At 57.8% G+C, this 13,309-nt stretch overlaps 1 protein-coding gene across 4 annotated transcripts in view; it reads right to left on the reverse strand.

The window, feature by feature from the left end:
- PLEKHG3 (pleckstrin homology and RhoGEF domain containing G3) overlaps positions 1 to 13,309 on the reverse strand; it is a 67,140-nt gene that overhangs the window by 6,736 nt on the left and 47,095 nt on the right. For all 4 annotated transcript variants that reach the window (XM_040641792.1, XM_040641790.1, XM_040641793.1 and 1 more), the window contains exons 2-13: positions 8,334 to 8,720; positions 7,183 to 7,280; positions 5,880 to 5,949; positions 5,491 to 5,537; positions 5,229 to 5,379; positions 5,010 to 5,141; positions 4,603 to 4,785; positions 4,155 to 4,247; positions 3,833 to 3,919; positions 3,576 to 3,609; positions 3,157 to 3,255; positions 303 to 341 (exon numbers count right to left, since the gene is read on the reverse strand). In XM_040641792.1, coding sequence (XP_040497726.1) covers positions 303 to 341; positions 3,157 to 3,255; positions 3,576 to 3,609; positions 3,833 to 3,919; positions 4,155 to 4,247; positions 4,603 to 4,785; positions 5,010 to 5,141; positions 5,229 to 5,379; positions 5,491 to 5,537; positions 5,880 to 5,949; positions 7,183 to 7,280; positions 8,334 to 8,681 — 1,381 coding nt within the window. In that variant the 5' untranslated portion in view covers positions 8,682 to 8,720. The remainder of the gene's footprint in view (positions 1 to 302; positions 342 to 3,156; positions 3,256 to 3,575; positions 3,610 to 3,832; positions 3,920 to 4,154; positions 4,248 to 4,602; positions 4,786 to 5,009; positions 5,142 to 5,228; positions 5,380 to 5,490; positions 5,538 to 5,879; positions 5,950 to 7,182; positions 7,281 to 8,333; positions 8,721 to 13,309) is intronic.

Genomic DNA, 13,309 nt, shown 5'->3' on the forward strand with positions numbered 1-13,309 from the left:
TCCTGGGCTTTCAAAGGAATGACTGAGAGCAGAGGCCCCAGGGGATGCAGAGGCCCCAGGGGACGCAGAGCAACACAGGTCCATGTCCCTCACTGCGGCTGTTACCCGAGGACAGGGTGCTAGGAGTGTGTGGGAGGGAGAGCTCAGCCCCCTGGCTAGACAGCAAGGGGTGAGGCCCACCTCCAGGGAGGAAGAGACAGGGTCCCCTCTAAACTGCCCTCGACACCCAGAAGGTGACCTGCGTCCCCTCCCTGCCCCTACCCTAGAGCTTGCCAGGAAGGGCCGGCCGTGCTCACACTCACCTTTCTCAGTGGGCTGCCTGAGCAGGTGTCTGGCTGGCTCTGAGAAGGAAAGCACATGGACGGTCAGTGCAGGCCCGGAAACAGCCGTGTCTGACCCTGGTCCCATGCTCACCGCGCCAGCGCCACCAGCTCGAAGTCCGCTCCAGCCTGGCCGCCCTCAGCCCCAGGGCCTGAGGGAGGCTGCCCTCCTACCTGCCCCACAGGAAGGCAGGGCCCGGGCCACCCCCATCTAGCACCAGACTGCCGCTGTGACCGCCAGCCCCTCCCCCGAGGAACAGCTCCGCCCAAATCCCTGCAGGAGTGCTCCTCGCCCGGGCCCTGTCCCAAGCTGCCTCCTTCAGACCGACTCGCCACATCTCTGGAGATCCTTAGCTCTGTGGCCAGCCCCACCTCCCCTGCGATAAGCACGTGCGCTACACCACGCTATACCCGAGGCCAAGCCCCCTTGCAGCACCCCGGCTGGAAAGCAGAGGTCGCACCGGACTTCCTACGGCCGTTAAGGCCTGGCTCCATGAAGCCTCGCTGCCTGCTGGGGAGTGTGGCCCGGATGAACGAGCGCTGACCAGGCTCTGGGAACAAGATACAGAACACATCCATTAGGCTGAGAGTGTCATCACCTTGCACCCCAGCCTTTCTGGGAACAGATCTGAGACAGGCAGGCAGGGGTAAGAGGGCATGTATCCAGGGACCTCTCCACAGAGTCTTGACCTCAGCCCACAGTGTCCTTGCCCGACTGGTGTTAACTGGGAAGCCCACTATAAACTCGGAGGCAGAAGGAAAACCTAGTGAGGTCTCTCAGCTGTTCCTGAGCAGGGGGGCACACTGCAGAAGTTTCTTCTACTGAGACGTGTGAGTACACGCACACAATCCACGCAACAGAAGTACGCTGTGAATCCGATTGTTTTTAAGGTGAGAACTACAAAATGTCCTACTCCTTCATCTTAAAACTTGGAATCAAGAACATTTAACAAGTGACAAGCAGTGACAGCAGCATCTTACTTCTCTAGAGCGTACCTCTACGCCCATCTCCGCTCTCTGCGAGGGGGAGGCCTGGAGGCAGACAGCGTAGGGGACTCCACGCCGTCACTGCGGTGCTCACATGGGGCCCCATCTCCCTCTCAGCAACGTGCTGGCTTTTTTTTTTTTTTAAACATTTTTTTAAAAGTAATCTCTACACCCAACATGGGGCTCGAACTCATGACCCCGCAATGAAGAGTCTCACGCTCCACCAACGGAGCTGGTCAGGCGCCCCTTGCTGGCCTGTCTTTACCCACACTTCTCACAAGTCCAATCGACCGATTTCAAACAACAGAAGCAGGGAGAAGAGCCGCTCCAGGGGAGGACGCTGCGACGGACAGGAACCACACCTCGGGTGCGCGGCTGCCGTGGTGACCCCCCAGCCCCAAGTGGCACACACGCCCCACGGACGCTGTCACACGGGCACCAGAAAAGGAAAAGTTCAACACTGGTCGGCACGCTCTACCTTAAGAGAATGAAGGTGTTAAAAGAGATGTTTGTTTCATAACGGTTGAAACTAAAGTACACAAACAAGCAAACGGAAGCCGACTCCGTCAGGGGTCACAGGCAAAAATCTCGGTTCTGTGGAAACGGAGCTCTAGAATGACTCACTGCCCGCGTGCCACGATAGCCACAGTGTGGGTGCTGACTTCATTACAGGCACGACTGCGGTTCCTACCACCAGCAGCTCTTCCCTGTGCCAGAAGCTGCCAATTCAAAGCTGTGGCAGGTTAAAGGGGAATCAAGGGCAATGCTAGAAGGACAGGAAGAGCATCATGCAAGAACAGAAAACAAAGAGGGCCAGAAACTTAGGAAGCAACACCCCCAGTTGGGGGCTTTTCACACAGGCTGTCATAAAACATTTGCAACCATCACAAATCTGCCTACAGTTCAAGATCCACTGAGAATAATACCAAACAAAACAAAATCACAAAAGCTTCCAGAGACCACATGGCTCCATCTTCCAGAAGACCAAAGCCCATATGTCACTCCCCAGAGTTGTCAGGGGACCCATGGGTCGTGGCCAAAGCCCAATGCACCCTGGAGATCCATGCCAGGCCAAAGCTGCCAGTCACTCCCGAACCTTCTCTCCAGGGGTCTCTGAGACACTTGTCACTCCAACTCTCACCTCCTCTATGTCTGGCAGGTACCCAGCCGAAGCTAAAACTGTCCCTGGGCCTCAGACTAAAGAGCCGAGTATAAACAGATGAACAGACATAGAAAACACACACCCTAATCACTCCCAGAACTAAGAATAAAAGCAGTTTTCTCTTTTTCAACAGAGGATTCATTCCAATAAATCCAAGTACAGAGTAGCACGCCCAGTCATGGAAGAAAACGCAGCAGAGGAAAACGGAACTTTTTCCTGAGACCCAAAGTAAATATTTCCTGTCTGGATTTGGTGCCACTTGATGTCTAACTCGCTTTCCCCACGTCCTGCCTCTGCTCTTCTCTAGAACTGGGCTGGGGATCACCCATGTCTGAGCGTCGCTCCTGGCTGAGTCCCGGGATTCCGAGTGGCAAAGGAGCGAGGTTCTGGTCACAAGAAGGCTAAGAAGGAGCACCGAGGCCTGAGTGAGCAAGTGTTCTCAGGGACCTGGAAAAGGCGGGCTGCCCAGCCCTGGTGGGCAAGAAGGGCACGAACGAAGGTGCCTGGCAGAGGGCAGCACCAGCACGGGGACAGGGTGCTCCCCATGTGCCCAGTGACCCACCCTCCCGCCCTTTCCCGGGATGTCCGGGGAGGTGAGAGCCAGCCCCAAATCCTACTGCAGAGAGTCCCCCTCCTGGCCAAGAGTCCTGTGAGGAAGCCTCTCTGCCCACACAGCCCATCCCTTACCAGACTGCCGGCGCCCCTGGCGTGCGTGAGCGGACACCTCATCCTGGGAGGACCAAGCCTTCTTCAGGCGCTCTGGGCTGCAGCGGTACCGACTGGGATCTGCACACGAGACTGACAATCAGCCTGGGCCTGGACTCTGACCATATCTGACCACACCTCTGCTGCCTGCCCCAGCTCCAGGGGCCAGAAGCCTCCAGAGCTCCCGCTTCTTCCATCTTCCATCCAGAAATGTTAGGCAGTGGGAGTCCCACCTGCCAGCAGGACCATGCCCCTGGTCTTGCAGTAGACCCCTAGCCCTTGACAGAAGGAGCTTCCCCATTCTCCCTGGAACAGTAGTATCAGGCAGAGCTTCCCCAGGATGCAACATGACCTAGAAATGTGCCCAATTAGGGAGAAGCAGGCAGAAAGTGAACACTTACAGTAGGAGTCCATTTCCAAGATGGCTTCCTTGGCCTGGAAGGAAAGGAAATGCACCCAGTTAGTATGTTCTATGTGCGCGCCTCTCTTGGCCCATGGACTTGCTCTGCTGCACCGGGACACCCCGAAGGCTGGGCCGAAGCCCATGGCGCCTGGGCACTGACCCCCGCTTTCGAGTGAAGCCAACGTGGAGTGAGGCACCACTGGGCCCGTGGAGCTGGCTGAGGAACCCTCTTGTCCCTGCACCCCGGGAACTCACCTTCTGGGGGATGGTGGTGTGGTGGTTCTCCAGGATGAGCCTCTTGATGTGGTGAGTCCAGCTCCGTTTCTCCTCCACCGTTTTGGCCTGGAAGGACCAAGGGAGAGGGAGCCAGGGTTATTACCGCAAGCCTGAAGCCACGCGCCATGGGCCACGTCCGGTGCCTCTGCCCTGTCAGGGGCCCTCTGTGAGGTTACCTGAACTCCTCCACACGAAGCCCAGAGAGGCCTGCATGGATTCCCCACCACGCAGAGGGAGGCCGTGGGGCCCAGCACAGCGAGGAGAGCCGTCCCCCGCCCGAGCAGCCCGGCCCGCCCCTCACCTGGATGTTGTACTGCTGCTTGCTGTGCTTGTAGTGGGTGACGGTGAAGCACAGGGAGTCTCTGGTACTTTCGATCAGCATCAGGGAGGAGCACTGGGGCAGAGGGAGAGCGCCATCAAGCACGGGAGGCGGGGGGCGGGGGCTGACCTGCGCCCCAGCCCCTCGAGACCATCCGGGGAGGCAGCCAGAGTAATCTCAGGGTGGAGCTGCATCCACCCCAACCCGGGGCCCACGAAGAAGTCACGAAATGCAGCCTGGGGCACCTGGCAGGCTCGGATGTTAGAGCCCAAGACTCTTGATCTTGGGGTTGTAACTTTGAGCCCCACGTTGGGTGAAGAGATTACTTAAAAAGAAAATCTTAAGGAAAAAAAAAAAAAAGGAAGAAGAACGGAGCCTGGCCCACTGCAAGGGGGGAAGAGGGCAGAGGCTGTGACAGCCGCCTGGTTACCGGGATGTGGCCCTTGTAGACAAAGTGGTCGCCCCGCTTCTTGGTGACAAGCAGCGCTTTGTCAAAGAGGAAGAAGGTCCTCTCGTTGCGCACGCGGTGCACGCGGAACGTGCCCTCGAGGACGAGCTCCCCGTAGATGGTCAGGTCCGGCCCCTTCCAGTTGATGAGCAGCGACTGAACCTCCTAAGGCAGAGACGCCCCGACCCCCAGAGTCAGGCCGCTCACCGACAAGGGGCCCCAGAAACTCCAGACACAGCCACCACCCACACCCTGTCACGAGGGCCCCCCTCCGAGCAGCCCGCCCCACACGGAAACCTGCCCTCGGGTCCCCCCCCCCCCAGCACAGCGGCCACACTTCGCCCACCAGCCGGCCTGCCCCCACGCCCCAGCGACCAGCCCTGGAGCACCTGGAGCCGGACCGCGTGCTCGTGCCTCCTCTTCATGTCGTTGATGTACCAGGCCACGCAGGTCATGGTGTCGATGGCGTCCTCCACCACCTCGAAGCCGTCCTCTTCTTCATCGAAATGTTTGGCAATTTCCTGGACGGGAGACAGGCGCATAGGCAGCCCAGCCTCAGCGCTGCCCCGGCCCCGGCCCCGCACACCCTCGGCAGGACGCCGGGCTACCTGGAGCAGCAGGTGGTACTTGAGGATGCGCTGCACGGGCTTCAGCAAGTAGGAGCCCAAGGGCAGGGAGTGCTGCAGGAGCGCCTGCCGGTCCCGGAAGAACTTGGCCTGCTGCTTGTCCCGCATGCACTCGGTCAGGGCGGCCACGGAGCTGGGAGCGGGGAGAAGGGGCCATCACCACCCAGGAAGGCCTAGATGGGGATGTGGGGGGCTCCAGGCCCATAAAATAACTCTGTCTCCCCTCTCCACCCCAATTACTCACTTGGGGTAGTTGTTGCAATACTGGGTGTAGATATCAAACTCTTGACTCTAAGAGGAGACCAAAGAAAGATGGTGATTTCTGGGAGACTCCCATTTGACTCTAAACTTGGGTATACCAAAGACATGGCCCTGACCCCCACAGCACACTCTGCCCCCCTTTCCCTGAACACCTGTAGATCCATCTTTGGACCCATCTGTCTGGGAGGTCCCATCCACCTAGCAGCCCCTGGCGCTACCCCAGAATTCCCTTCCCATTTGACACAGGACAACCGGCACTTCCCCTGGACAGAGGCCTCCAGGACCCACACATCCTCTTAAGCTGGGCACTACTGTGCCTCGGAGCCCCCAGCAAGGCGGAACAAGAGGCAAGGACCCAGCAGCCCCTCTTACCCTTTCCACAAAGCAGCTGGCCACAGCCACAGGGTCACTGTTGCAGCTGTCCAGGTCTCGGAGTAGCTGGCTGGGGGAGGGGAGAGTGGTCATCAGACCCCAGACAGCGCACAGCCTCCACAGCTACCAACACGCCCCCTCCCCAGCCTCCTGGTGCCCAGATACACAGCCAGCCCCGAGCTGCATGCCGAAGAGTCGGGGCGTCCATCCTCAGAGTGAGCCCCGCCCAGGCCAGCAACCACGGAAAGTACCCAGCACTGCCGCAAAGACAGGGAGCAAAGGACACCCACATGCTCAGCAAGCAAGAGAGACAGGGGACACCAGTACCCACCTTGGGAGGGGAGACAGCTCCTCTGCAGGCAGAAGGAGTCAAACACACAAAGGCAGAAATTAAAGGGGGAAGAAGAGAGAGACGGGACTCCCAATGGAACCAAAGGCCCCCAGTTCCAAAGGAGGCAGGAAAGGGAGAGAAACAGCATGAGTCCCAGTACCCTCAGAACTTAGATGGGGCATTATGGGAAACCCTAAACACAATGTTCCCCTGATGCCTCCTCCTGTGCACCTCTTTTCCTGACCCCACCACCAGCCAGCCCAAGTCAGCCTGTGCCTGCCCTCCTGGACTTCTGCAGCTGGCCCAGCAGGAAGCCCTGACAGCCCACATGAAAGGGCCCAGGGTAAGTGTCCTCCTGTCCTCCCAATGCTGTCCCCTCAAGCACTGCCCCTCCCAACCAGTGTCCTTTCCCTGGGGAATCTGTGGGCCCAGTCAGCATACACCAGATCCTCGAGGAACCCCTGTGCCCCGAAGCAGCCCCTCACCGGGCCCTGCTCACCGCCCCCCATCACATTCTGTCTTGCCTGTCATTCTCCTACTGGGTCAGATCACCCCAGGGAGACCCGACTTCCCATGGGGTCAGTGGGAAGGTGAAGAAGAAATGAAGAGATGTGCAAGTGAGGGGGTGAAGATGAAAGAGACAAAGGGGCCACAAAGGTACAGAGGGAAGAGCATCACGTGCCAGAGGCCAGCAGATCCCTGACGGGGTGCTGGCCCAGGCCGACCCAACATGCCCATGGCCTCGAATGATGCGGCACATCAGCCCCAGGGCACGTGGTCCCATGTCCCCTCTCTCCAACAGGGAGCTAACTGCCCCGCTGTACAGGGATGGACCACCATGACCCACCGTGAGCAGTCAGGGCCCGGGCCCACATGTCACAGCCAGGCGACTAGGGACATCCAGGGCTCCTCCCTAGGCCCCAAGACGGGCCTCACAGGCAGAACACGGTATGTGTTAGGCCCGCTCCATACCTGTTCAGTGCATAGATGTTTTCTATGTTCCCAAAGAGGGCGCTGACTTGTTCCGGTGTCAGCAGCCCAGGCGTGTCGATGATCTTCAAGAGGTAGTCCTGCGTGGAGGGAGGCATCAGAACCCAGCCCCTCCTGGAGCAGTCCTACCCCCCATTACTTCCCCCAGCCACACCTCATTCTGTCCTCCATTTACAACTACAGTGTGACTTCACAGACGTCGCCTACTGTACTGGGCTGGAGAGCTCTCTCCCAAAAATCAGTATCCGTTCAAGGATCTCAGGACAACAGCATACTGGATTTAGGGTGGGCCCTAAATCCCACGACTGGTGTCCTTATAAGAGGAAAGGACATAGAGTGACCCAGAGAAGGCGGCATTGGGAAGATGGAGGCAGGTCGGGACAGTACATCTACAGGCCAAGGAAATCCAAGTATTGGCAGCAACCACCTAACAGAAGCCGGGAGAGAGGCATGGAATGCATTCTCCCCCTCAGACCTTCCAGAAGGACCCAATCCTGCCACTATCTTGATTTCTGACTTCTGGCTTCCTAAACCAACATAGAGAAATCCCTGCATTTTAGCCCCCAGCCTGTGATAATTTGTTACAGCAATCCCAGGAAACAAATACAGGTCTCTCCGCTGCGAGCGGAGGGCCTCAGCCGCCCAGCCACCTCCCCGGGCGCCCCGCAGGGAGAAGCCTGTCACGCTGGCCCTGCGAGGTGGGTGCGTCTTCATCTCACGGAGGAGGGACTAGAGGCTCAGGGGCTAATGCAGGTGCCCGAGACCCCGCAGCCAGGAACCAACAGAGCAGGGATCCAGGCACAGACGGGCAACATCCAGGCCAGCTGCCCCACTGAGTCCAGTCTCTGTGAACGGAGCAGTCCCTGTCCCTCCCCATCAACCGTGCCTGCTCCCTGAGGGTCCACCGGAGGTTCCACTGGCCCCTGCTACTGATCTGACCTGAAGTCTGAGGATTCCCGGAGCAGGGACACGAGGCCTCCCCCCTGCTCCATGCAGAGCAGTCTTCTTCCGACACAACCGTCAGGGAGAACGCTCCCTCCGGGGTCGGAAGCGGGTTGACAGGCGAGCAGGGCCATGCGGAGCCGGAGGCCAGCCACACCGCAGCCCCGCAGCCGCTCGCGCGCGGGCCTCACCTCCACAATGCTGCGCAGGTCCTGCACGTACATCCGCTCCGTCTCCACGATCTCCCGCACCACGCGGCCCAGGTAGCTGAGCTTGTGCACCGGGGCCGCCGGGGCCCGGCCGCCGAACGGGGACAGCGGCCCCCTCCCGCTCAGCCAGCCGCCGGAGCCGGTGCTGCCGTTGGGCGGATGCCGGCCGCGCAAGGAGCCCGCCCCGTTCTCGGCGGCAGCCTCGGGGCCACTGGGCTCCTCCATGGCGCCGCGGCTGTCACGGGAGGAACCCGACGAGGACGTGGTCGAGGTCAGGCTCACCGGCCGCTCCTGGCTGCCATCCCGGCGGAGGGAGGCAGACACGGGCATCCTGGCATCGCTGCCTGGCGAGGGCACTCCGGGGAGGTTCTGGGCAGGATGGACAAAGAATTAAATCTCCGAATCCTCAGAGAAAAGGAAAGCAAAAGGGTGGCTGCTGGGGGAGGAGAGAGTGGGGAGTTAGTACTTAATGGGTACAGAGTTTCCATTTTGCAAGATAAGAGAAGCCCTGGAGACGGTGGTGACAGAGGAGCAACAATGGGAATGTACTTACAGCCACTGTACCGCCATACACTTAAAAATGGTTACAATGGAAATTTTGTTTGTGTATTTCACCACAGTTTTAAACAATGTCCAGAAGGTCCTTCCCTCAGACTCCACAAGCACGCACAGGGATGCCCAAGTAACATCCCTTCCTGACTGCAACAGCTCCGGCATCCCCAGAGGAGAGGGTGACCGCATCCAAGGACAATCAAGGGCTCAGAAACCCGAGCCCCAGGAGAGCAGAGAGGACATCTCCGCCAAACCAGAAGCCGGGGTGCCTTCAGGAGGAACCCCAAGCCCAGCCCCGCTGCTCCGGCAAAGCACCCAGCCTCTCCGAACCTACCCCAGGGCTGTGTCCTTGAGAAGGGAGCGACCTGCTGCATGGACAGGTCTGAGCGTGGTGCCTGGCTTGGGGCAAGGGCTCCATAAACCATCGAAACAGTGATGATAATAGCAACTGTCAAAAAGCACTTCCCAAGTGCCCACTTGTCGGGGCCTGGGCTGGGGTCACCAGCAAGGACAGCTGAAGATCTAGCCCTTGGGATCTAAGACGACACACATGCGGGGGGTAAGATTCTCCTCAGGATTAGGACATCTCTGGGGGCACCAGCAGCTGCACCATGAACGCTTCTGAAGCCTTCTGGATACTGACAGGGAGGCAGAGGAGAGAGGACAAAGGCTCCCCAACCCCAGCACCTGGTACAGGCCCTGACTCACCCCAGCTCCCAGCGCACAGGAAATGCCCCAGGCCTGAGCCACCAATGAGTCTCTCTGAACTCCCTTTAGCACAATGAGGTCAGGCAGCCCAGCAGGCAGGAAACTGCTCCCAGGTAAGGCAAACACAGCCTCAGGTGGACTTTAGACCCTGAGCAGGTGGTGCTGTTCACAGGTAGGCCCACCTGGAACAACCCAGAGCAGTAAGTCTGGCAGGGGCTAAGGCCTCTGGGATGGCCAGGGACGCTCTACCCCAACCCCAGCAGACCACAGCTCACCAACACCACTTCCAGAATGTGCATTTCATTGCTGCCTGCACAGGAACAAAGTTCCAGAGCATCACTCTCACTGTCACTGCCCCAAAGTCTTCCACCCCTATTTCTAGGGCTCAGAAATTACTAGACCACAGGCTAGAGCTACAAGGAGGATTTAGGTGCCATCACTCCAGCACTCCTGGGCTCTGGCTTTTGCAAATGTTCTCTCTGCCTGGACATTATTCCCACGCCCCCCACGCCCACCCCATCTTCCAAGCCATACCACCCCCCAAACCCGGTCACTTATACCCAATCCTCAGGTTTCAGAGTAGAAGCCAGCCCCCTTCTAGAAACCTCCCCAGAAAACAAACCTGGATGCCCCCTTCCACATACTCTTACAGCACCCCAGGATTTACCCCTACCACTCCCTGCGTGATTGTGACTAGTCTGAGATCCCCTGCCCTAGACCGTCAGTGCCCTAAGCTCAGGGGCCTTAAGGGGGATCTGGCAAATGGATGATGGCGAACAAACCGGTGAGTGTACCGAGCTAGAAGTCAAGAGCCCAGTGAGAAGCCTCTCCAGCATAGCACTGTGCCACTGCCGGTCGCAGCCTGGGCACGGGGAGGAGTGTCACCTCTCTGGAGATCCCCGGGAGCCTCTCATTCTGCAGATAAGGACAGAGTGGCAGCGCGAAAGCCATTCCTGCCTTCTCCCTCCCTTCCAGGTCCAACAGAGGAGAATGGACAGGCTCATCTTGGTGAAACTCTGAGGGAAATGCAGCACTGCTGCTTCTTCCTCCCTCCTCAAAAGAGCCTTTAAAGTTAACCAGCTGGGCCTTTCTACAGAACCAGCCCACAGGGTAAGGCTGTGTCATTTCAGCACGAAGAAAAAGATCCCAACCCCGCCCCAGTCTTTAACCCCCAGCCCTATGGGACTCTGGTGTCCTTCAAAGCCCAATGCAGTCAGCCCCCACCCCACCCCGCCCCGGCCCGCCAGTCGCAGCTGGAACAACGGGGCAGAAACTTATGACCTAAGACCTTTCCCAGATCAACCCTGGGGTCAGGCAGCCCCTACGGGGATGCTAAATGGCAAAGGCCCAAGTCCCAGACGGATCTCACAGCTGGCCAGGTCAGTTTTAAAGTAAAAGATTAGCCACAGCCCCCCTCCACCCTCACACACACTCTCAGGGGGGCCTTCTCAGGGTCACTCTTTGGGGACCCCATTGCCCTATGAACCCAGAAACGAAATGAAAGCATCTTTTCTCTTTGGAGAAATTTCCTCTGGTGCAATGCGGCCATCTCCCCGCAAAGCAAATTCACGTTGCCAAAGCCGCGCCCGCGCCCAGCAGTCCCCCTGCGGCCCACACGAAGCACACCAGCCAAGCGCTGAAGCACTCCAAGTGCCAGGACACAGCAAGCCACTTTCACCTCCTAACAGCTCTATGAACTCAGTACCATTACTGCCCCCATTTCAGATACAGAAACTTGAGGCCACAGAAGTAACATGTGGCAGAGTCCGGACGTGTACTCGGGCAGGAAGGCTCCAGTGTTCCCGCTCCCCTGCCCCTGCCTGCTGTCTCCCTAATGGATTTCACACGAGCCAGGGCCACAGGCAAACGGATTAGTCACAGGCCTGGATGCTATGGCTTGGCCTCAGCCTAAGCCGTGGGGGACTTATTAAGTCTTGAAAGATCACGGCTCTCAGCATGGCGCTTCATTTACCCTACAAAGGCCGTGGAGGCAAAGGAATGAAAGTGAAGATTCCTTACAGCTACTTTCTAGACCTGCTGCTCTGTGACCTCCGGCCATTTATCGTCCTGTTGGAACAATATGGTAAAATACAGATTCCAGGTCAAAGGATCGCAGGTCATGGAAAAAGGAAAAAGTATGAGGTCACAGAGGTCACCAGGCTCTGACTATAATTCCTTGCATGAGACATGCGCTGCAGGGACCAGGAGACCCAGGACCACAGGCTCTCTAGGACAGGAGGCTTGCTGGAAAAGTGCAGAGACCCACAAAGAGAGGATGACAAGCATGTGGGGCAGTGAGAACAAACAAGGCAGAGTCCAGGGGGGCTGTTAGTAGAGCCATCACACTCAGTCTGAATGCGTTCTGGTCCTAAAAGCCTGAGCCCAACCATTACTGTGTGTGTAGTTCAGACTCCCAAAGAGACGGCACCAGTGCCTGCCCACCTGTCCCGGGCCAGAGGCGACCTTTCCTTCCTCTTCACTGAGTATCACCCCAAATTGCAAGGTTCACCTCAAAGCCAAGATTAGCACTCAGGTCTTCAAACTCATGCGGAAGACACAACCTGGCTGGGGAAGTGGGAGCCTAAAGGAGACAGGCAGAGAGCAGCCAAACCCCCAAGCCAGATGCCCACGCCCACCTCCTCCTACCGCACCCAGTCTCCAGTTTCCCTAAGTCTCCCCCAGCCATGACCTCTTCCATCTCTCAACATGAGTCAGTCCAATCATCAATCAGAGAATCAGTCTTCTAGAAAACTCCGTATCTCCAGTCCCACACCTGTGAAGGTCTCCCAAGCCTTTCTTTTTGATGGACCTAAGAAGTGGCTCAGACACACATCTTTAAAGGGGTGGGTAGGGGGAGACAGGAGAGGAATGTTTCCTTTTTTTTATTTTTTTTTTAAAGATTTTATTTATTTATTCAACAGAGAGAGAGACAGCCAGCGAGAGAGGGAACACAAGCAGGGGGAGTGGGAGAGGAAGAAGCAGGCTCATAGCGGAGGAGCCTGATGTGGGGCTCGATCCCAGAACGCCGGGATCACGCCCTGAGCCGAAGGCAGATGCTTAACCGCTGTGCCACCCAGGCACCCCTCCTTTTTTTTTTTAAACTCTCTCTAAATTTAAACACAATCCACACCCTTCCTCTGCCCACACCTCCTAGGTTATCGGCCCTCCCTTCTGAGGACCTTCCCCCAATGTCCCCAGGCAGAGAGGCAGGCTGCAGCAGGCCCCTTGGATTCCCAGCACAGCTGACTCGGGTCAAGTCCCACATGCTTTTTCTCCTCACTAGGCCTCAGCACCATGTCCCAAACCTAACCCATACCCCTGCCTCCAACAGGTAAAAAATGACAAAACCCATAATTAGCCCCCATGCCCTATCCTTAGGCCTCTGGTCACTGAGGGAGAAGGACCCCGCTCCCCCACCCCCAACTTCAGAAAAGATGGTCCCAGGGATGCCTGAGTGGCTCAGTTGGTTAAAAGGCCAACTCTTCATCTCAGGGTCATGAGTTTAAGCCCCGTGCTGGGCTCCATGCCCAGTGTGGAGCCTATTTAAAAAAAAAAAAAGAAAGAAAGAAAAAGGAAAGAAAGAAAAGATAGTCCCACAGGGTCACTCACCTGGAACCTTCTGGAGAACCTCTCCTTTTCTGGTCCTGGGGAATCCCCAGGACTCAGCGCATTCCCTTCTGACCCTACCCCCCCCCCCC

Source organism: Ursus maritimus, unplaced genomic scaffold (genome assembly GCF_017311325.1).
Source record: "Ursus maritimus isolate PB19 unplaced genomic scaffold, ASM1731132v1 scaffold_25, whole genome shotgun sequence".
Taxonomy (NCBI): domain Eukaryota; kingdom Metazoa; phylum Chordata; class Mammalia; order Carnivora; family Ursidae; genus Ursus; species Ursus maritimus.